General features: G+C 40.2%; 1 protein-coding gene across 6 annotated transcripts in view; it reads right to left on the bottom strand.

Annotated features, from left to right (window-relative positions):
- Positions 1-24,981, bottom strand: part of LOC101604446 (activating transcription factor 7 interacting protein) — a 138,561-nt gene that overhangs the window by 19,365 nt on the left and 94,215 nt on the right. For 5 of the 6 annotated variants that reach the window (XM_045139816.1, XM_045139817.1, XM_045139814.1 and 2 more), the window contains exons 10-14: positions 22,620-22,684; positions 15,069-15,153; positions 10,865-11,023; positions 4,603-4,785; positions 1,803-1,915 (exon numbers count right to left, since the gene is read on the bottom strand). In XM_045139816.1, coding sequence (XP_044995751.1) covers positions 1,803-1,915; positions 4,603-4,785; positions 10,865-11,023; positions 15,069-15,153; positions 22,620-22,684 — 605 coding nt within the window. The remainder of the gene's footprint in view (positions 1-1,802; positions 1,916-4,602; positions 4,786-10,864; positions 11,024-15,068; positions 15,154-22,619; positions 22,685-24,981) is intronic. The other variant, XM_045139815.1, reaches the window with a different exon arrangement.

The following is a 24,981-nucleotide window of genomic DNA, read 5'->3' as shown; positions in this document are numbered from 1 at the left end:
TCCCCTGCCATCGTGGAGCTTCCCCACGAGCCTGTAAGCCAAAATAAACCTCTTTCCCACAACCTGCTCTTGGTTGAGTGATTTCTACCAGCAATGCAAACCTGACTGTAACAGTGTTGAGCCTTTAATTCCAGCACTGGAGAAGCAGAGGTACATCACCATGAGTTCGAGGTCAGCCTGGAATTACTAAGTGACATACAGGTCGGCCTGGGCTAAAGTGAGACCCTACCTCAAAACACAACAAAACAAGACAAAATGTAAGTTTAAAATCTCTGGTGGGTTATAAAATTTGCAAAATCTATTCTATAAACAAATCATTTAACACTACCTATATGTTGACTAAAGAAAGATAAAATAAAAACTTATTTGTAGCTACAAAAACAGTAATGGCATACTTGCCACATACTTTAAAACAGTCAGAACTGAAGCACTGTGAATACTCTGGAGGCGGAGATCAGATCCCTTCACTTTTAAATGGCTCTGGCTGGCTCTGACACTAGCTTGAGTAATGACACTGAGTAACCACTGAACATTTTTATGACAGTGTCCTTTTCACTTATTTTTTACCTAGAGGGTAATAATTCTAAACCTCATGGGAGTATGAAGATTAAATCAAGTTATATACATGGAGTATTTAGTGGCACGGCTGGTACATGGTGGTTCTGTTATCAATATTACTTTTGTCACTAAAACTAAATAAGAAAAGTAATAGCTATTAAGACTATAGGGCCGGGCATGGTGGTGAACACCATTAATTCATACTCAGGAGGCTGAGGTAGGAGGATTGTTCTAAGTTTGAGGCCAGCCTGAGACTAATTCCAGGTCAACCTGGGCTAGAGCAAGACCCTACCGAGATTCCCCCCCCCCCCGACAAAATAAATAAAACACTATAGGTTTTAGGGCTGGAGATACAGCTCCGTGGTAGAGCACTTGCCTACCATTTGTGAGGTTCTGAGTTCATTTAAATCCCTAGCAGTGCAAATTAATTAATTCACTGAATAAAAGGCAAACAAAATTAAATTTAAAAATTTAAAGACTGTAGTTCTAGAGCTGGAATGCATGGGTTCTTGAAAGGTGCGACCTTGGGTTGGTTACTCAATCTCTGAATGTTAGCTGCAACATCTATAATAAAAGATTAAAAAGAAAATTCCTTTGGCAATAGTCCTAAAGGCCTCTTGTATGACACACAAGTATACTGACAATGCTTGAAACATAGCATACACTCAATAAATGCTAGCTGCTGTTATGAGTATTTTTAAAGGATGTTTTGCTAGGTTCTAAGTTACCTCTCACTTTCCCTCTCATAAAGCCAACATTTCTGTTGTACACCAGTGAAAATTGTGGTCTTCTTGTGACAAGATGGCAAGAATAACACTGCTTTAGATGCTAAACCTATAGTTTGATTTTCTCTGTCCTTAACAATGCATTTCTAATACAAGAGAATGGTTTTAAACAAACTGATGAAATACAGTAGTAAGAAATGACAGATGTTTAAGAAAAGAATGAGGTTATGACATGGATATATAAAAATTATTTTTTAATTTAAACACAAGTTTTAAATAGGCTATTTCACTTCCCACGACCTAGCTATGGACTCTTTTTATACACTGCACACCCACAGCCCAGGCACACACGCTCGGCAATAGCATTCCTAGTACTGTTCACTCAGAAAGTAAGATCCACTTGCTTAAACTTCTACTTTTGAGGGGAGAAGGAATGACCATTTTCCCTCACTGCTACCACTTGCAAGGAAAACACTAAGGTAGCACTTGTTCACATTACAGCTGAGAACAAACATTTACAGTGTGCACTTGGGGTGGTCGGTGATGCACTGTGAGCTGAGGTCCTGCTGAACCCAAGGTTAGTCCATTGTTTACAACATATGTGGTGGTTTGAGGCACTCGAACTGTAACACCTACAAAAGAAAATTAAAGGCCAGTATTAGAACTCTGCTGTAAATTTGTTCTGGTACCAATAAACACAATGTCAGTACAACAATTTTAAAATCCAAGAGGAAAAATATTTACAACGTAAAAGTCTATAGTTAGCCAACTATCATTTAAGCATGAGGAAGAATAAATTATAGTACTTCAGGGTGTGTGCCATCAATATGAGAGAAAACATGAGATACAAGGACAGCAAGGAGCCGGGCGTGGTGGCGCATGCCTTTAATCCCAGCACTCGGAAGGCAGAGGTAGGTGGATCACTGTGAGTTCAAGGCCACTCTGAGACTGCATAGTTAATTCCAGGTCAGCCTGGGCCACAGTGAGAACCTACCTTGAAAAACAGAACAAACAAACAAAAAGAATAGCAAGGAAATAAATATGTTTCTTCACCAGAACTACAAGCAAAATGCCTAGAACCCTAGAATGTACAAAGCTAACAACAGACCAAATGGAAGAGGGCGACTCAAAACACAGAAAAATTAGAGTTGTCTTTAGTTTCATGTGGGTACTGGGGAATCAAAGCCAGGTCATTAGGCTTTGCAGGAAGTGCCTTAGCCCCTTGGCAATCTCTCTAGCCCTGCAGCTGTCACTAAGGTCACTGTCAGCATTCTGTAGCCCTCCTCCTCAACCGCCTGCCCCATAGTCTTTCCACCCCTGGACCACAAAGGTCCCTACACTTTAGAAAGGTGCGGGTTTTCATATATAACTATTAGTATCTATTATGATAATATATGTAAATGTATGTATTTGAGATAATTTCTTCAGCCATTCTCTATACTGTGAAGCCTTGTTTTCAGTAGAGGCTACCTCTTTACCATGATTTCCATCTTTAGGCTAAGCTGCAACTCATCATTCTAATTTTAAGTGGGACGGCTGTTAATAAGAGTGCAGTAGGGAAGCTACAGAGAACTCAACACTAAATCAGACTGCCAACACACCTGCCATGCCTCAGGAAACACTGTGGAAGAGAGGGCAAAAAAGATTGAAAGAGCTACATACAGTGGGTAGGAATCCCCTGAGGGACGGTCTCTCCAACACACAGACACTGAGGCCTTCAGACCCCACAGCAAAGTGACTACCAATACTGTGGAGGGCCCCAAGAGATATGGAAGCAGGGGTAAGGGGATAAAAGAGAATCACCTTTTATAAAATAAAATTTCTGCCCAGTAAGCACTTCTCTTATTCATATCCATATATACTACTACTCTCACTTCTGGTTAGAGAAGTTTCTCTTTTTAGATGGCAGTGACCTTGGAATGACCCTGGTGCTGAGAAGTGACAGAGGAGTGCTCAGCACTAAAATATCTCTATCACACCTTCCAAGGCTCAGGGTCCATTGTGGAAGAGGTGACGAAAAGAACGAAAGAGCCGAAGGAAGGGTAGGATTCCTTACAACAACGTGCTCCTCCAGACACACAATGGCCCAGATATCCATGACCTCACAGTGCCTGACACTACCTACCCAAGACCATCATTATAGGAGAAAAAGATGATGACATCAAAATAAAAGAGAGACTGATTGAGAGGGGGAGGGAATATGATGGAGAGTGGAACTTCCAAGGAAAAAGAGAAGGGAAGAAGGGGATTACTCTTGGATACTTCTTACAATTGTGAAAGTTGTCAATTAAAAAATAAATTAATTTAAAACAATAAAATAAAAACATGTTAAAGGTAGTAGTATGGACCAGCATTGACTAGGACACTGCACTACAAGCCATGAATCAAGTTAAATTGAAGATAACACTTAAAGTGCAGGTCCTACAGTATATATGGTCAATTCCTCATTTTTAAATATGAAGGGAGAAAAAATGAACAATTGTTTTTCTGACATTTTTAATACTTTATTTTCACTTATTTTTGAGAGAGAGAATGGGCACACTAGAGCCTCTAGCCACTGCAAACAAACTCCAGATGCACGTACTACCTTGTGCATCTGGTTTAGGTGAGTACTGGGAAATTGAACTTGGGTCCTTAGGCTTCACAGGCAAGAATTTTAACTGCTGAGCCATCTCTCCAGCACTTTTCTGACATTTTTAACAAATTAGTTTTAAATTGACAAAACTATATGTTTGTGGTATACATTAGATTTTAAATATGTACACATTATGGGGCTGGAGAGATGGCTTAGTGGTTAAGCGCTTGCCTGTGAAGCCTAAGGGCCCCGGTTCGAGGCTCGGTTCCCCAGGTCCCACGTTAGCCAGATGCACAAGGGGGCGCACGCGTCTGGAGTTCGTTTGCAGAGGCTGGAAGCCCTGGCGTGCCCATTCTCTCTCTCTCCCGCTATCTGTCTTTCTCTCTGTGTCTATCGCTCTCAAATAAATAAATAAATAAAAATTAAAAAAAAATATGTACACATTATGGAATGACTAAGCCAAGATAATTAGCATATGCATGACCTCACGTGCTTATAATGTTTTGTGGTGTGAGCAGTTAAAATGAATTCTATTAACCATTTTTCAAGTACACAATATATTGTTATTAACTACAGCATACAACTGTTGTCTAACATATCTAACTATTATCTATCATAATAGTTTTAATATACAACCACAAGTACTTGTTGAAAAACCTCATGTCAACACATGGGCCACTCTAAGTCAATGTCTGAGGAGTGCATGTGCACCCTGAAGCCATGGATAAGGAAAGAGTCTCTTACTATTTTGAGGGTTGACCTGGCGGACAGCAGGAGCCTGCATAACAGTTCCTCGCAGGGGAGCCTGAGCTGGTGGTGCTGGGAGAGTTGTATAAACCACCTGGTGGTTTGCAGGAGCTCGTGTCACAGGAAGTCTTGTGGTCACCTGAGTTACTGGACGATGTGTTACATTCACGGTAGTTGGAGCTAGTGGAAGCCAGAAAAAAAGATATCAAGAATGCAGTAAACTCAAACCAGTAAAATAAAATAAAGAATGTAGCCAGGCGGGGTCATGCACGCCTTTAATCCCAGCACTCAGGAAGCAGAGGTAGGAGGATTGCCATGAATTTGAGACCACCCTGAGACTACACAGTGAATTCCAGGTCACCCTGGGCTGACCCTACCTCAAAAAAAGAAATATAACAAACACTATGTTAAGCAGTACAACATAGTAATTAACTTTGCATAAAATGTAACAATAGGAAGAAAGCTGTCAAGACCATGCACATATCACATACTGTAATCCAAGAAGATAGGAAAATGCCTTAAATCCTCCAGCTTGCATGAAGTCTTCCTGATTTCTGCCTGTCTGCACACCGTCACCTGCACTGTACAGACGACCAGCTAATGACGTTCCTCACACGCCCCTCCTCAATGGAGCCACTTGATGCAGTGGTGGTTTCATTTTTTTGATTAACTGAGACAAAGTTCCTTGTCTACTTCAAGTGAACCACCAGTTTTGCTGGTTCTCACCTTTTATTACTGACCCAAAGAGCCAGTGATTAGGAATCAGGATCATATATAAAATTTCCCAGGTGGCTGCAGATGTTGTGGAATATGTGTAATAATTTAGGAAGAGAAAGTAGGGTGGGAAAAAAGGTGCTATTTTTATGTAAAGCCTTGAGCCAATATTTAAAAATATAATTTATCTATGGGCTGAAGAGATGGCTCAGTGATTAAGGCATTTGCCTGCAGAGCCTAACAACCTGAGTTCAATTTCCAAATACCCATATACAGCCAGATACACAGTGATGCAAGTATCCGGAGATTGTATGCAGTGGCTGGAGGCCCTGGTGCACCCATGCTCTGTCTGTATCTCTTCCATCTCTCTGCTTACAAATAAATTTTTTAAAAATATTTTAAAAATATAATGTATCTAAAATGATATATATATGTATATATGTAATTAAATGTATCTAGATCTTGTTATTGTTTCATATATCAGAACAAAGTGTTATGGTAGCTACCTATGTTTAAATGGCATGGTTCAAAATTGGGACAAAGACACTGGCTATTCTTTTTCTACGTGCAGTAGGTAATTTGTCACTGCTATAACAAAACACCTGAGCAAGAAGAGCTTACAGGAGGAAAAGCTTTATTTCTAACTTACAGTTTTGAAGGGAAACTTCATTACAGTGAAGAAAGCATAGTAAAACCAGGAAGCTGGCTCAAATAGTGACACATCAACAGGGAGAAATCAGCAAGAGTGAGCGACCTAAACTCTGGCCAGAGGGGCCAGATCATAAAACCCCCATGTCTAACTCCAGTGACAAACCTCCTCCACCTCCCAAGACTGCACCAGCTAGGGACTAAGTGTGAGGCTACCAGGACGTGTGACAGTCAACCACCATACTACGAAATCGCTTTCTGCCCTCCAACCAAATTCTTTTCTGAAATCACTGGCATTTGGGTCAAGGTTTTATTTGATGTTTTAGAACACTGGCACTTTAAAAAAAAATTTATTTATTTATTTATTTTAGAGAGACAAAGAAAGAATGGGTGTAGCAGGGTCTCTAGCCACTGCAAATGAACTTCAGATGTATATGCCACCTGTGCATCTAACTTTACATGGGTATTGGGGACTCAAACCTTGGTCCTTTGGCTTTGCCAGCAAGCAACATAACCACTAAGCCATCTCTCCAGCCCAACACTGGCATTGGAAAAAAAAAAGTCATGGCCTGGCATGGTAGAGCAAGCCTTTAATCTCAGCAACTTGCGAGGCTGATGTAGGAGGATCCCTGTGAGCTTGAGACCAGCCTGAGCTATAGGTCATCCTGGGCTAGAGTAAGACCCTGCCTCGAAAGAACCAAAGAAGAAAAAAGTAAAAAAGTTTTAAGTCTGTTTGCCATTCTCTCTCTTTATTTATTTGACAGAGAGTGTCAGAGAGTGTATGGGCATGCCAGGGGCCTCCTGCCACTCCACAAACAAACTCCAGATGCACGTGCCACTTTGTGCATCTCGCTTTGCCTGAGTCCTAGTGATTTCTTAATCCTGGACACTAGGCGTTGAAAGCAAATGCCCACACCATTGAGACATCTCTCTAGCCCTGCAGTTGTCTTTTTTGACCTGGAAATGGAATTCATTGTTGTTAGTTCCTTTTTTGTTGTTTTGTTTTTGGAGATATGGTCTAGCTCTAGCCCTGGATGACCTGGAATTCACTACGTAGTCTCAGGGTGGCCTCGAACTCACGGCGATCCTCCTACCTCTGCCTCCCGAGGGCTGGGATTAAAGGCGTTGCGCCACCTTGCCCAGTTTGTTAGATCTTTTTAAATCATGTATATCACTTGGGCTTGAAAACTAATTTACTTCTAACCTGTTGTAAGCACTTATCCTATCTGCAATTATGCAATGCTGAATTCAAAGTGATCTTCTTGTGTGAGGAAGATGGCTCTGTGGTTAAGGGTACTTGCTTTCAAAATGATTCTGTAAGCCTCAAAGTGATCTTCTAACCCATAAGAGCCTTAGCCCTTGTCTAGTAAAAGTGAGTGGCTCTGGCTGGAGAGATGGCTTAGCAGTTAAGGTTATTGCCTGCAAAGCCTAAGGGTCCAAGATTGATTCTCCAGTACCCAATAAGCCAGATGCACAATGTGCACCATGCATCTGGAGTTCATTTGCAGTTGATAACGGCCCTGGTGTGCCCATTTTCTCCTTCTCTTTGCCACTTTCTCTTACTCTCAAATAAATGAATTAAATATATATTTCTTAAAGTGGGTGGATCTCTCTCTCTCTCACACTGCCTCTTTCCCTCTCTCAAATAAATAATAAAATAAAAAAGGAGCCGGGCGTGGTGGCGCACGCCTTTAAACCTAGCCCTCGGGAGGCAGAGGTAGGAGGATCGCCGTGAGTTTGAGGCCACCCTGAGACTATGCAGTGAATTCCAGGTCAGCCTGGGCTAGAGTGAAACCCTACCTCAAAAAAGAAAACAAAACAACAAAAAAATAAATAAATAAAAATGGAGGGCTACAGAGATGGCTGAGCAGTTAAGGTGCTTGTCTGCAAAACCAATGGGCCTTGGTTCATTTCCCCAGGTCCCATGTAAGCCAGACGCACAAGGGGGCATATGCATCTGGAGTTCCTTTGCAGTGCCTGGAAGCCCTGGCGTGCCCATTCTCATTCTCATTCCCTACCCCCAATCTCTCTCTCCCCCTCCCTCTATATTCCTATCTATCTCTCTGCATCTTTCCCTCTCTCAAATTAAAAAAAAAAGTTGGTGGTTCATGCCTCTAATCCTAGCTCTCAGGAGGTTGAGGTAGGAGAATCACTCTGAGTTTGAGGGCAACCTGGACTACCTAATTTCTAAGACAGCCTGGGCTAGAATGAGATACTATCTCAAAAATAAATATTAAATAAGTTAATCCATTAAGAAATCAGCTCTGGCTCTACAGAGTAGGCTTTGCAGTTAAGCATTTGCCTGAGAAACTGAAGGACCCAGGTTCAATTCCCCAGGACCCATATAAGCCAGATACAGAAGGTAGTACATGCATCTGGAGTTCATTTGCATTGGCTGGAGGCCTGGAACACCCCATTCTCTCTCTCTGCCTCTTTCTCTCTCTCAAATAAATAAATTAATTAAATAATCTTTAGAAAAGAAATCAACTCTAACAAAGTGGGTTTCATACTACCCTTTCCTGTATGTTTTATCTAATTCTTTTGGTTGCTACTATAGTGAAAAATGAAAGTCAGGGAAATTTTTAAACATTAAGATTTATGATTTATTGAGCTTGAAAGTTATGTCGCCATGCTTATGCATAAAGATCCCGTGGCAGTGTGGTGCAAACAAACAAAGACTGGTATCTGGGTTAGTAGTAGCTTTTATCCTTTCCTCTGACCTCCTTCCCTACTGTCTTGAACCCCAGTAAAAGGACATTAAAGTTCTCATTACTGTAGGGTTGAGGTCAATCAAGTTAGCTGCACACATTTCAATCTGTTTCTTGGAAAAGTATCTGACTGACAATAATAAAGGTAGATGTGTTTCAAGTTTTGCATAGAAATGGAGCAGAATTTGCATAACTATGTGATCTCAAAATTGTGATCTCAAAAAAAAAGTAATTTCTTCTTGAATTTTTCTTGTGGTCAACATGAGAATACCATAAATCTCAAAGCTTCTAAGGTGTCAGGGGTGGAGATAATAGACAGGTGTAGTAAAAATGTAGTAATGTCTTATCATGACAAATGTGTTTCTTTTGGATGTTCTCAAAGATGACCTACTTTTCAGTTCAGTGGTATTACAGCTAAAAATCATTAGCAAAAGAAACAACCCTCGGTGGAGGATATAGTTCAGTCTTGCTTACATTGTAAACATGAGGACCTGAGTTCAAGCCCCAGTATCCACTTAAATATCAAGCATCCTAGGACCCATAATTCCAGTGCTGGGGATGTGGAGACAGTGATGTAGCTTGCTGGTCAGCAAGTCTAGCCTAACTGGTGAATCCCAGACCAATGAGACACCCAGAGTCAAGAAGAGGCAGATGGCATGCTCCAAGATGACGCCTGAGGTGAACCTCTGACCTCTACATGTTGGTGCACCCATCATGTGTACCTGCACACAAACGTGCACCCCACACAGGAACATACACACACAAACTAAGAAAACAACAATGCCTAGCACATCACACATATTTCCTGTCTTATTTGTTAAGTTGAATATTTGACTCTAACACTTTTCTACAACTGCATTTGGAAGTAGTATTTAATGCGACATATAGTATACATATAATTTTTTTATGATTCCTGTGATGGAAAACTTAAAATGAATGTGAGAAAAATTAAAGGAGGTAAGATTATCAGGTTTGGCAATACACATACCTCGCTAAATTTAAAAGTTTTTTTACATTATTTATTTATTTGACATAGAGAAAGAGGGAGCAAGGGAGAGAGAATGGGCACGCCAGGGGCCCCAGCCAATGCTAACGAATTCCAAACGCATGCGCCACCTTGTGCATCTGGCTCACGTGGGTCCTGGGGAATGGAACCTGGGTCCTTTGGCTTTTGCAGGCAAGTGCTTTAACCGCTAAGACATCCCTATGGCCTTCTGTTCCTTAATTTATACTACTCAATTAAACAATGCAAACTTGGAAAGAAAAAGCTAAACAATTCCACGCATTTATTTTTTATTCTTGTGTTTAATACGGAGATATGTCCATCATGTGTGACATACAGCCTGATGATCTTTTTCTCTAGACTGTGGAAACTGGCAACAGCACGTTTCTTCCTCATCTTCCATGCTGCTCTGAGCCTCTAATATCTTGTAGAGATGCTGAAGCAAACATACAAGAAGCCTGACTGTCTTGATTGCCTTCTTAACAGCTGAGTGATAAAAGCTACATCCTGAGAAACCTGATACACAGTTTCTTCATATGTAGCAAGTAAAATATCAGCATTTACTCCAATGGTATGTTGTGACAGTTAAAAGTCCCTCTAGGGCTAGGGAGATGTTCATCAGGTGGGTGTTTTCTGGGCAAGCATGAGGATGTGGGAGGAGCTGCTTCACCCTGATTAGGACACATGTAAACAGCTAGGCATGGTCATGCATGCCTGTGACCCCAGTCCTATGAGGAGTTGATACCAGAGAATTATTGGGGCTCAATGGTCAGCCAGTCCTGCCAGAACAGCAGCAGCTCCAAGTTCAGTGAGAAGCCCCACACAGAGGAGCCATGCTGATGAGTGACAGAGGACGACGCCCGGCACATCCCCCACACCTTACGTGTGCACACCACACACAGTTAAAAACAAAATTCTTGTCTGGGCATTTAAAATTTTTGGCTCATATACAGAACAGTCAGTCTAACCAGCCCTTCCAAAGAAATTACATTGTTTCTGCCCTTCATAGTTGCTAATGATGATATTATACAGATTAAGTCTTATTTATAATCATGTGCATGATTATATATGTCTTAAAATAACACTGAGACTTATTCTTATTATGATCTAATCTTCCTACTGAACGACATTAAGCATAGCTCTCTGCACTCAAAGTACAGCTTTTGCCCAGCGATTTGGCAGTTACCTGTAGGCAGCAAGTGTATAGTTGTTTGCGATGGACCACTTGTTGGCACCCCGGATGGCTGAAGAGGTGGTGCTGGTTGGATGGGTTGCAATGGTCGAGGCATAGGTTGAGAAGAACTCATAGTTGACACAGGAGTATGATTTAGCTTTTTGGGTTCTGCTAATTAAAAGTGAGATACATGATTAATGACAGGAAAAAAAGAAAGAAAGAAAATACAGGCCCTTTTAGAATGAGAATTTGATTTTGATTGCTACTACTAAGATGTCATATTTACCTCTTTAAGAAACTTTATTTTTAACTTTGTGTGTGTGTGTGTGTGTGTGTGTGTGTGTGTGTGTGTGTGTGTGTGTACATGCACCACATCACAGCTGCTTCTGCTACAAACACATGCTCATATGCTGCTTTTTGCTACTGGCTTATGTGAAGGTCTTGAAATTGAACTGGAGTCTACAGGATTTATAAGCAATTGCCTTTAACCACTGGGCCATTTTCCTAGTCCCAAGAACAATTTCTTTCTGTTCTAACTCCACTTAGTTTGCTGGAGAAGTGGTTCAGCAGTTAAGGCACTTGCCTGAAAAGCCTGATGACCTAGGTACAATTCTCCAATACCCACAAAAAGCTGGACGGCACATGCATCTAGAGTATCTGCAAGTATATTTTCAGCAGAGGCGGCCCTAGCATGCCCATTCTCTCTATCTGCCTCTCTTCTATGCTTGCACATAAATAAGTAAATAATAATATTTTGGGAGCTGGAGAGATGATTTAGTGGTTAAAGCGCTTATCTATGAAGCATAAGGAGCCAGGTTCAATTCTCCAATAACCACATAAGCCAGATGCACAAGGTGGCACCTGTGTCTGGTGTTCACTGGCGGTGGCTAGAGGTGCTGGTACACCCAATCATTCTCTTGATCTCTCAGATATAAATAACTAAATAATTATATGTATGTATGTATGTATGTGAGTGTGTATGTGTATGTTATTATTATTTTAAAGAAAAACTAAGCCAGGCATGGTGACACATGCCTTTAATCCCAGCAATTAGGAGGATCACTGTGCATTCAAGGCCACCCAAAAATACATAATGAATTTCAGATCAGCCTGAGCTACCGTGATACCCTACCTGAGGAGGGGAAAAAAAACTAAGCCAGGAGCTATTTTAATAATTCATACATACTTCTAAAAATATATTCTAGGGCTGAAGAGATGGCTGGAGAGTGGTTAAGCACTTGCCCGTGAAGCCTAAGGACCCCAGTTTGAGGCTCGATTAACCAGGACCCACACTAGCCAGATGCACAAGGGGTTGTATACGTCTGGAGTTCATTTGCAGTGGCTGGATGCCTGGTGTGCACCCATTCACTCTAACTGCCACTTTCTCTGTCACTCTCAAATAAATAAATAAAAATTTTTAAAAATTAAAAATAGATTCCAATTTGTGCTTATGCAAATTCAGTTTTATTTATTGATTTATGTACTTATTCATTAAATGAAAGAATCTTACTTCTGGATCCAATATACTATGTCAACCAGGATAACTTAATGACTTGCATGTGTAAAGGTAATGTACCTATGTATCTGTATTAAAGACATTCTCAAGCTGGGCATGATGGCGCACACCTTGAATCCCAGCTCTCAGGGAGGTAGAGGTGGGAGGATTGCCTTGAGTATGAGACCAACCTGAGACTACAGAGCGAATTCCAGGTCAGGATCGTGTGAGACCCTACCACAAAAAAACAAACAAAACAACAACAACAAAACACAACAGACATTCTCCTAAAAAAACAGCATAAATTTATGAGTTTTTTTTCCTGTGATTTTGAATTTCAATTATTTGGTGGTATTTATGATCCTATGTAATCGGTTGCTCATCACCATTGTCCACTCTTTAAATAATACAGTATCTAGCCTCACAAAAAAAACCTCTAGTCAGGTGTGGTGGTACATGCCTTTAATTCTAGCACTCAGGAGGTAGAGATTGGAGGATCACTGTGAGTTTGAGGCCAGCCTAGGCTAGAGTAGTAAGACCCTGCCTCAAAAAAATAAAATAAGAGCCGGGTGTGGTGGTGCATTTAGTCCCAGCACTTGGGAAGCAGAGGTAGGAGGATCACCATGAGTTCAAGGCCACCCTGAGATGAAATAGTAAAAATCAGGTCAGCCTGAGCTAGAGTGAGACTCTATCTCAAAAAACCAAAAGAAAGAAAGAAAGAAAATTAAAAAGAAGTAAGACCCTATGAAATAAATGCTTATGCCTCCAAGAAATCTCTTAAAGCACTGTAGGCCTAAAATACAGTATGTTACTTTCTACCTAAAATGATCCCCAACTGCTTTTGCCTATGAAATTCCCACTAAAACATAAATAAAATGCCAGGCTTTAGCAAGGGATAGTTTAATTCAATACTATTTCAGAGAGAAGACTTGAGAGTCAAAGGTGAGGCAATGAAATCCACCACAGGAGATACATGCTGGTAAGAGACAAGACAAGAGCACAAGAACAATCTCTGCTGATGTAGCATTTTATCATGCACTGGCCCTTCCTGTATCCTCTTAAAAATAACAATTGGGTTGGAGAGATGGCTTAGTGGTTAAGTGCTTGCCTGTGAAGCTAAAGACCCTGGTTCTAGGTTCAATTCCCCAGGACCCACATAAGCCAGATGAACAAAGTGGCGCATATATCTGGAGTTCATTTGCAGTGGCTAGAGGTCCTGGTTCACCCATCTCTCTCTCTCTCTCTCTCACTCTCAAATAAAATTTTAAAAAGAAAAAAATTTTTAATTGACATTAAGTTGGGTGTGGTAATGGACGCCCTTAATCCCAGTACTCAGAGAGGCAGAAGTAGAGGATTGCCATGAGTTCAAGGCCACCCTGACACTACAGAGTGAATTCCGGGTCAGCCTAGGCTAGAATGAAACCCCACCTTAAAAACAAAACAACAACAACAAAAAAAAACCTAACATTTATTTTTGTTCTCTGAGGGTCTGTTACAGTCAGAGCCATCTAAAACAAATACTGAAAGCAAAAGAGATAATTTGAAGTTCTGGGGATGGTGGTGCCACATGCCTTTAATCCCAGCACTTGGGAGGCAGAGGTAGGAGGATCACCTTGAGTTCAAGACAACCCTGAGACTATACAGTGAATTCTGGTAAGCCTGACCTAGAAACCCTACCTTGAAAGAAAGAAAAAGATAATTTGAGGCTCTTAAAAGAATAATCAGACAAGTGTGAGGTCAACCTTGAAGGATGGAATAAATTTCCCAACTGAACCAACTATCCTTCAGTTTTGTTACAAAAAAGTACTGCCATCTAGCTCATCAACTGTACGTCTAATTTAGTTTATTCCAAACCAACTACACTGTCTTATATCCTAAAGTCTGACTTTTAAAATCATTACATTTAATGACTTCATGATAGTAACAACTAGCATTTGACTTTTCTAAGCTCCCAAAATGCATCATTATACCTAGTTTTTATGTCTATGAACAAAGTCAGTAAAATAATTTGAGAAATATTTTACATTTTGAATCATAACTAGAGGTTTATAAACTGGCATAGTAAAAGCTCAGAGAAGTTTATATAAGAAGACCCACTGAAATTTAACTTAGGACTTTCTAAGCAGACTGGAAATATGATACAGTAGCTAATCAATTTAGTTTCTGAATATTCTAACAGTTCTGGATATGAACATTTTTTTACTTCCATTTTTATTTATGTAGCACTAAAGGAATTAATTCAAATAATCTAAAATGGCCACACATTTATAACTGTCTACATGAGGAGAGGAGGAGGAAGAGAAGTGGGGAAGGAAGGAGGGAGCGAGGATGAATCTGTAATGAACCCAAAGACCTAGATTTGATTCCAGGTCTCTCCTATGTAAGTCTAGGAAAGGAGCATGGCAAAGGCCACTGAAAAGAACAGACAGTAAAATATGCTCCTAATTGATGTGTTCTTCTATACCTCATTCATACTCATGCTAAATTTAAACCTGTTCAGTCAAAAAGGCGTTTATCAAGAAGAGCAACACTCTCAGAAGGTCTGAAGATGTAGCTCAGTAAGGGTAAAGCAATGGCCTGCATGTGTCAGGCTCTGGGTTCAATTAGCACATAAAAAAAAAAAAAAAAGTGCGTATAATACACCATTGCTATAGAGATCTGTCATTACAGAATATTATGGTATATCAAGAGGGAAAATGTGATTAGGGTATTCTCTTATACCATTACTGTGTGAGGTTCCGGTCTCTTCATCATCCATTGTGAGATCAATGACACCACCTGAATCACTGCCAGTGGGTTTTCCACTCTGAAAAACAAAATTCAGGCATAACTGGCAGGCACAAAGGAAAAATACAGTAATGGGGAAAGGAAAAGGATAAGAGTGTCCTAGCTCAATGTGGAGCCATACTTTACTTGAAGAGTTTGATAAATGCCACAGGATACTCATGACTTACAAGTATTGGCATGTAAGATATAATTTTTTTAATATTTTCAAATAAAATCCTAGTTTTTTTGTATTAAAAAGCTATATATTTCACAGAGCTATTATCAGTTGCTTAAAGGGCTATATAATGAAACACAGACAACATTCACGTCTGTCACTTAAATTACTGAGCAGTTAAGGCTGCGGAATGGCTCAGTTGGCAAAGTGCTTGCCTTGAAGGCATAAGGACCTGAGTTGGAGCCCCAGAACTCACATAAATAATGCCACGTGTGGTGGTGACTGCGTATAATCCCAGTGCTGGTGAGGGAAAGGCACAAAGAAATCTGGGGTTAGCCATCCAGCCAGCCTAGCCTAGCCTAAATTTGAGCTCCAGGACAATGGGGAACTCTGTCCTCAGTATAGTGTTTAGCATGTCTACAAAGAAGGAAAGGGCCAAGCGTGGTGGCACACTCCTTTAATCTCAGCATTCAGAAGGCAGAGGTAGGAGGACTGCCATGAGTTTGAGGCTGCCCTGAGACTACACAGTGAATTCCAGGTCAGCATGAGCTAGAGCAAGACCCTACCTGGAGGGAAGGAGGGGGGAGGAGAGGGAGTAAGGATATAATAAATTCAACATGAATGACACACCACATTTTGAATGTTTTTAATTTTTAAAGCAAACTTAAATAATGGGCTTCTGCTTGGACTGCAAGTCAGAGAAAGCAAGCTGGGGCTGAGCTGGAAGCTCCTCCCAGCTGTGGAGCAGCTGACAGAAAGCTGGAAATACCTATGCTTTAAGGGAGAGAGAAGTCCTAAGGGTGATAAACAGCAGTGGACATTGTAAGTTTACCAGCCAGACCAAATGAGCCAACGGGTATTAACAGTGGCACGGCCGTTATGAGGGAAATCAACCACTCTCTAACTGGACTGAAGGCCTGCTCCACAAGAGGGAATACAGGCCTGGCACAGAAAACGTAGTCAAAAACCTATGGCAGGGGAGGTCCTGAGCCCTAGGGACGTAACATCTACTGGTGTCTGGCCAAATGCACCAAATGGTCCCGTAAGCACTTCTTTTAATGTTCACATCTTTGTATTAATGCTTCTCTCACTTTTGGTTAGAGAAGCTTCTCTTTTCAGATGACTCAGAAGGCACCATGGGGCTGAGAAGAAGTGACAGAGGAGTGCTCAGTACTGAAACATGTCTATCACACCTTCCAAGGCTCAGGGTCCATTGCAGAAGAGGTGGCAGAAAGAATTTAAGAGCCGAAGGAAAGGTAGGTAGGACTGCTTACAATGCACTCTTCCAGACACAAAATGGCCTGGATATCCATGACCTCACAGTGCCTGACACTACCTACACAAGACCATCATAATAACAGGAAAAGATGATGACATCAAAATAAAAGAGAAACTAATTGATAGAGATATGAGGAGGGTGGATTTGCGAGGGGAAAAGTGGGCGGGGGGGGGGCAATTAGCATGGTTTATTGTCTATAATTATGGAAGATGCCAATAAAAAAGTTAGTATCAATAGCTTCATATTAATTCAGGTATTTATCACAATGACAGAAATTTTATTTGCTCACAAAAAATTCAAGCAGACAAGTGTGAATTTTTTATTTTTTATTTTTATTTATGAGAGAGGGGAGGGGGGAGGGAGGGAGGGGGAGAATAGGCTCACCAGGATCTCCAGCCAATGCAAACAAATTCCAGACGCATGTGCCACCTTCTACATCTGGCTTACATGGGTACTGGGGAATCTAACCTGGGTCTTTTGGCTTTGAAGGCAAGTGCCTTAACTGCTAAGCCATCTCTCCAGCCCCAAGTGTAAATTTAAATTGGAAGCACATATATATACTTCCCTAATGACTTTCTGTCATTGTGTTTACTATTCCTATCAATAAGTAGCAAGCATTCAAAGGTGTAACCTTGCTACTTTTTTTCTTTGTTTTTTCAAGGTAGGGTCTCACTCTAGCCCAGGCTGACCTGGAACTCACTATGTAGTCTCAGGGTGGCCTCGAACTCACTGTGATTCTCCTCCCTCTACCTCCCAAGTGCTGGGATTAAAGGCGTACACCTCCATGCCCGGCACCTTGATACTTTTGATAAGGTATTGCTTTAGCAGACTAGCTACTCTGCCTAAGTCCCTATATGGTTCTTACATCCTAGTACTGAATAAAGATGTGCAAATATATAGCTAATAAAAGCTTAACATTCAGCTATATTTTCTCTGCTACCTGGTGAAGACAATTTCAATTTGTTACATGTTTTAGATCAACTGATACAAGTTGTTTCTCCAAACATGTGAGTTATAAACTGTAATGTAACCTAAGCCATGAGACATAATACTATATATTTTCTAAAACAGTTGGGTACCACTGGATTTTGGGCTGCTTTATGTTTTTCCCTGAATTAAAAGTATAGCAAATTTTTATATCCATTTCAATCTCATATAAACATTTGTTACATAAACTGCACTTATACAAAACCTCTACACAATGCAGCTTAACACAACTTTTACTGACAGTGAGTATATACTCTGTTACCTAAGATGGCAGCTCCTAGCTATAACACACTCAGTAGCCTGAGCCTTGAAGTGAAATTATTTTTGCCAAGAAAACAAACTTCTAACTTGAATTTAAAATAGCAACATATGACTAGGCAGCACTACTCTTTAAGAACTAATATGGGGACTGGAGAGATGGCTTAACAGTTAGGGAACTTGCCTGTGAAACCTAAGGACCCAGGTTCGATTCCCCAGTACCCATATAAGCCACCTGCATAAGGTGGCACTTATGTCTACAGTTCGTTTCCAGTGGTTAGAGGGCCTGATGTGACCATTCTCTCTTTCTTCCTCTTTCCCTCACTCTCAAATAAATAAATAAAATATTTTTTAAAAAAGAACAAGGGGTAGAAAGATTGTAAGAGCCTCAGAGTGAGGAGGAATGCCCTGAAGCATGCTTGCCCACTCCCTCATGGGGGACTGACTGAGGCCCTCATGACTCCACAGTGAATCCCATAACCCTAATGCATGCACGTATGTATGTATATAGTAAAAATTTTAAAAAATTAATTAGCACTTCATAAAATAAGGGAATATATAGTCAATATAATGCTCATTTTGAAGTGAAATGTTACTTAGCTTGTGAAATGACAAGGCCAAAAAAAAGCCTGCTAAAGGAAATAAGACTATAAACTTTTTTGTTAACTTTTAGGTTGACTTCATAATGTATAAAGACTGTCTATGGGTATCACTTAAAAATGAGAAGGGATGGCTTCGCAGTTAATGCACTTGTCTGCAAAGCCAAAGGACCTAGGTTTGATTCCCCAAGACCCACATAAGCTAGATACATAAGATGGTGCATGCATCAGGAGTTTGTTTGCAGCAGCTGGAGGCCCTAGAGGGCCCATTCTCTCTATCAGTGTGTGTGTGTCTCTCACCCTCTCTCTCAAAAAAAAAAAATAATAATAATAATAATAATAACAACAACAATAAAACTAAAACTTTTGAAAAGATGAGTGAGGAAAGGAGAGATGGCTCAGCTGTTAAGGAGCTTGCCTGTAAAGCTTTAAGATTCTGGTTCAATACCCCAGTAACCATATAAGCCAGGTGCAGGAACTGGTATATGTATCTGGAGTTCATTTGTATCACTGAATGGCCTGGAGCACCCATATTCTCATTCTTTCTGTCTCTTTCTCTGCTTGCAAATAAATTATTTTAAAATATGAGTGAGGCTGGAAGGACAGCTTAGCTGCTACGGCACTTGCCTGCAAAGCTAATGATGCATGTTTGAGTCCCCAGGACCCACGTAAGACAGTTGCACAAGATGGCACATGCTTCTAGAGTTTGTTTGCAGCAGCTAAAAGCCCTGGCATGCCCATTCTCTCTCTCTCTCTCTCTCTCTCTAATAAAAAGAAAAATAAAACATAAGAAATTTAAAATATCCCAGCACTCAGGAAGCACAGGTAGGAAGATCGCCATGAATTTGAGACCACCCTGAGACTACATATTGAATTCCAGGTCAGCCTGGGCTAGATCAAAAAAAAAAAAAAAAAAGATGGAATACTGGGTTTGAACCTTAGCATCATAAAATATTAAGTTAATTAATTAAGGATTTCCTATATATAGTCCTAGGTGAAATGGGCTTAAAACTATACTCCTAATTACTTAAAAGACTGTCAGGAAGATCACTTGAGCCAGAAGCTTAAGGCCAGTCTAGTTAGCATAGCAAAACCCCTTCCAAAAACATGCATAATCACTCCTACCAATAAAAATTTTTTAAAACTTGAGATGGCTCAGTGGGTAAAATAATTGTTATTAAGTAATAAAGGCCTAAAATCTGGATCCTCAGCACCTACAAAAAAGCCAAGCATTGTAGCTAGCACATATGTAGCCTTGGTGCTGGAGAAGCAGAGACAGGAGGATCTCCAGGACCTGGTAGCTAGTCTACTAGGCTACTTCAATCAGTGAGCTCTAGATTCAGTGAGACCCTGCTTCAGAAAAGTAAGGTGAATGGAAAGAAGAGGAAAGATAGTAAAAGGAAAAAGTGAACAAAAGAAGGTAATGAGAGGTGACTGTGAACAAAACATACACTGTACATGAACGAAAACTGTCAGTAGAAGCAGGTGTGGTGGCGCACACCTTTAATCCCAGCATGTGGGAGGCAAAAGTAAGAGGATCAGCATGAGTCTGAAGCCACCCTAAGGTCAGCCTGGACTACAGTGACACTCTACCTTGAAAATCCAAAAAACACAAAAAACAGTTGTCAGTAAAAGGTTTTAAGCCAGGTGTGGTGACACATGCCTTTAATCACAGCACTTAGGAGGCAGAGATATGTAGCCTGGGACTACAGAATGAATGGTAGGTCAACCTGTGCTGAGACTCTACCTTGAAAAAAAATTTTTTTTAATATATTTATTTATTTATTTATTTATTTGAGAGAGACAGAGAGAATGGGCATGCCAGGGCCTCTAGCCACTGCAAACTCCAGATGCATGTGCCACCATGTGCATCTGGCTTACGTGGGACCTAGAAAATCAAACCTGGGGTCCTTAGGTTTCACAAACATGGCCTTAACTACTAAACCATCTCTCTAGCAACCCACCCCCCAAAAAATAAAATTAAAAAAAAAATAAAAATAGGGCTAGGCTGCTGAAGAGATGGCTTAGCACTTGCCAGAGAAGCCTAAGGACCCAGGTTGATCCTCTAATATCCCCATTACCCAGATGCAAAGGTGGCACATGCATCTGGAATTAATTATCAGTAGCTAGAGGCCCTGGTACATCCATTCTCTTTCTCTCTATCTGCATCTCTCTCTCAAATAAATAAATAGAGACGGCTTAATGGTAAGGCACTTGCCTGTGAAACCTAACAATTTAGGTTCAACTCCCCAGAACCCATGTAAGCCAGATGCACATGGTGGCACATGTGTTTGGAGTTCGTTTGCAGTGGCTGCAGGCCCTGGCGCACCCATCTCCCTCCCTCTGTCATTTATAAATAAATAAATATTTTAATAAGTAAATAAATATTTTTTAAATAGGGCTAGAGTGTGGCCGGGTATGGTGGCACACATCTTTAATCGCAGCACCAAAATAAAAGGGGGGGGGGGTCCACTGGAGAGATGGCTCAGGGATTAAAGTTAAAGATGCTTGCTAGCAAAGTCTGCTGTACCAGGTTCGATTTCCCAGAACCTACATAAAGCCAGATGCACAAAGTGGCACATGCATCTGGAATGCATTTGCAGCAATAGGAGGTTCTGGAATACTCACATTCTTTTTTCCTGTCTTTTCCTGTCTCCTTTGACTGACTCACTCACACATTCACTCCCTCTTTCCTTGCAAATAGATAAATAAATAATACATTTTTTAAAAGTTTTAAAAATTGGGCTGGAACCAGGCATGGTAGTGCATGCCTTTAATCCCAGGCACTTGGGAGGCAGAGATAGGAGGATCACAGTGAGTTCGAGGCCACCCTGAGATTACATAGTAAAATTCCAGGTCAGCCTGAGTTAAGAGTGAAACCCTACCACAAAAAAAAAAAAAAAAAATTAGGGCTGAGGAGATGGCTTAGCAGTTAAGGTACTTGCCTGTAAAGCGTAAGGACCCAAGTTCAATTCCTCAGTAACTACGTAACCCAGACACACAAGGTAGTGCATGCGTCTGGAGTTGCACAGCTAGAGGCCCCGAGAGTACCCATTCTCATTCTGTCTCTTTCTTGTTCCCTCCCTCTCCAATAAATGATTTTTTTTAAAAAGTTTACATTTTGAAAATAAATAACAATTATGAAGGGAAAAATAAAATTTTAAAGTAAGGTGGAAAATGATTAAGGAAGACACCCAACACTGATCTCTAGGTTTGTTTTTGGTTTTTTTGTGTGTGGTTTTTTGAGGTAGGGTCTCACTCTAGCCCAGGCTGACCTGGAATTCACTATGGAGTCTCAGGGTTGCCTCGAATTCACAGCAATCCTCCTTCCTCTGCTGGGATTAAAGGCATGTGCTACCACGCCCAGCTGTGTTTTGTTTCTTTGGTTTTTCAAGGTAGGGTTTCATTCTAGCCTAGGTTGACCTGGAATTCACTATGTGGTCTCTAACTCACAGTGATCCACCTACCTCTGCCTCCCGAGTGCTGGGATTACAGGCGTGCACCGCCATGCCCAGCTCTCTCTAGTTTCCACATACATGCATTCATGGGCACCTGCACACACACATGCCTATATACACCCAATCATGGATATATACACAAATTGAAGAAGATGAAACTACCAACAACCTAATGACTTCACTGTAAATCTATTACACCTAAGGCAACATACAAGAACCAGGAAAAACACTGAATAAAAGTAGTAGTTTCTCCATTGCCTCAAGTTAAGACAATAAAAAAGCATTAACACTGCCAGGTGTGGTTGCGCCCGCCTTTGATCCCAACACTTGGGAAGCAGACGTAGGAGGATTGCTGTGAGTTCAAGGCCAGCTGGAGACTACATAGTGAATTCCAGATCAGCCTGGGCTAGAGTGAGACCCTACCTCAACAACAACAAAAAAGTATTAATACTATAATATAACACTAGCAAAGATAGCAAAGACCAAATAAGGTAACAAAAAACCACTTTCTTCCCCAAAAGATTACCTTTGAAGAAATTAAAATGCTATGTGGAGCAAGGCTGACGGGCAAGAGAGGTAGCACTGAGATCCCGTCAACACGAATGGTCTGAAAGAAACTGCACGTGATGTAGACGCAATCCTGACTATGCAGGCAAATACACTAGCAGTCAAGTTCAATTGTATAATCCAACCATTAGGAATAGAATAAACTAATATTACTTCTTAGAGAATTGCTATTCAAAGTCTTACCTGAGATGTGCTATCAGCTGCTTTCTTATTAACAGAAACATCTGTTGCTTTGTTTGCCTGGTTTTCTGAGAATAAAAAGAAAAGCCACTTTGAAAAAAACTATAATGTATAAATTAGGTTGCTTTATATAAAATAATGTATGTAATCTGCAACTACTTTTTCATCAACATGTCAATCCATAAATGGCTTTTCTTATAGCTCACAATAGTTCTTTCAGAAAGATAAAACTCACAAATTTTTTTAAGTACTTCATAGACCCAGCAACTTAAACTCTATCCTAAGAAACACCTAGGAACAATAACTGAAGATATTACAATACTTGAAAGTTCTAATACAAGAAAATGATTAATCACGACACAATACTTCTAACAATTAGAGGCTGGAAATCATCTATTGAGCAGCAGAATTAATCAGGATGTAAAATGAAATGATAACTCATCCTTCTATTGTATTGGAAAGAAGAGGGGTTCAGTGGAGAGGAAGATGAAATAGGAATGACAAAGAAGGGTGGTATGGTGCATGTATAGAGGTTGTCAAGATTAAAAAATAAACTTCTTGGGCTGGAGGAATGGCTTAACAGTTAAGGCGCTTGCCTGCAAAGCCAAAGGACCCAGGTTTGATTCCCCAGGACCCACATAAGCCAGATGCAAAAGGTGGCGCATGCATCTGGAGTTTGTTTGTGCATTCATTCTCCCTCTTGCTCGTTCTCTCCCCCTCTTCTTCTTAAATAAATAAATACATACAAATATATTTTAAAAATAAATTAAAATAAGCTTCTTATCTATAGGTACAGATTTATTATGTTTCCCTTAAAGGGCTATTTAAAACTGAAAATTTTAAAGCCAGCACTACACTTTTACAGTAGTCATACAAGTACTTCATGGAAGTATAAACTGGTAATAATCACTTACTAGAGGTCTGGATAACTATTCTATGAACATAAATAAATAGAGAGCAAAAATGTTAATTTAACTCTTTCTGAAAAAACTAAAAGGAAATTATAGTTGAAGGAGCCACTGTCTTGTTTTATTTAAACTCTAGTTTTTCTGTACTTTTGAAATGAGATGTTTAGTGAAGTCTATGTAACTATGTAATTCTCTCACAAATCAACTCTTTAATGTCTATCTTAGTAAATGACATTAGTACTTAATGGTCAAAATCATCTTTGAATTTAGCATTTATCTTAATATCTAATCTTCAATTGGTAAATTATGAAGGATATCACAATTCTCCCTACAGAAAAAATTTAACCCCATTTCTCCAAGTTCTCTGCCATAGCTCACACTCTTCAAGAATTCCCATGTCCTCTGACATCTTCACAAAGAAGGTAGCATACCTTAATACTTATTATATTGGCATCCCAAACTAAGCATGATCAAAGACTGTATTTATGTAGAATATCATTCTAACCAACATTATGAAAACAAAGTTGCCATTCATGTTTATTACTAATGTCCAAAAATTAATTTTCAAATAGGTTATAAGCAACTGAAGACATCCTTAATATAGTCTGTATTAGGGCTGGAGAGATGGCTTAGCAATTAGACACTTGCCTAAAGACCAACGTCTGATTCTCCAGATCCCATGTAAGCTAGATGCACATGGTGGTGCATGCATCTCAAGTTCATTTGCAGTGGCTAAAGGCCATGGTGTGCCCACTCTCTCTCTACCTGCCACTCTCTCTTGCAAATAAATAAATAAAATAAAATCTGTAAGCTGAAATATAGTCTTTATAAAGAATAAAGGCATTAATATACATGATAAAATTAAAAAAAAAAAAACTTTTTTAACGTAAGTGTAATCTATCTCTAAAACAAAATGCTATACTGGGCTACCAAATAGCTCAGCAGTTAAGGCACTTGCTTGTAAAGCCTGATTGCCAGGGTACAAATCCCCAATACACACATAAAGCCAGATGCTCAGAGTGGCACATGTGGCTGGAGCTCATTTGCAGAGGCAAGAGGACCTGGCATCCCCTTTCTCTCTCTCTCCTTGCAAATAAATAAATAAATAAATAAATTTTTTAAAAATACTATATAGTAGCCAGGTGTGTTGGTACACACCTTTAATCCCAGCCCTGGGGAGGCAGAGGTAGGAGGATTGCTGTGAGTTCAAAGCCAGCCTGAGACTACATAGTGAATTTCAGGCTGGCCTGGGTGAGATCTTACCTCAAAAAAAAAAATCAGACAAAACAAAGGCGGGGGGAATGCTATATAGTATTTATTAGACATACTAATCTTATATTCAAAAAGATAACAGTAAAGTAAATGAAATACACTATAAAATTATTAGAGAGAAAAAGTGGCATATAGAAGAAAGAGAATGGGCATGCCAGGGCCTCCAGCCACTGCCAACAAACTCC

Source organism: Jaculus jaculus, chromosome 23 (genome assembly GCF_020740685.1).
Source record: "Jaculus jaculus isolate mJacJac1 chromosome 23, mJacJac1.mat.Y.cur, whole genome shotgun sequence".
NCBI lineage: Eukaryota > Metazoa > Chordata > Mammalia > Rodentia > Dipodidae > Jaculus > Jaculus jaculus.
Note: the sequence above shows the minus strand (reverse complement) of the source record. Positions and strands in the feature narration are given on the sequence as shown.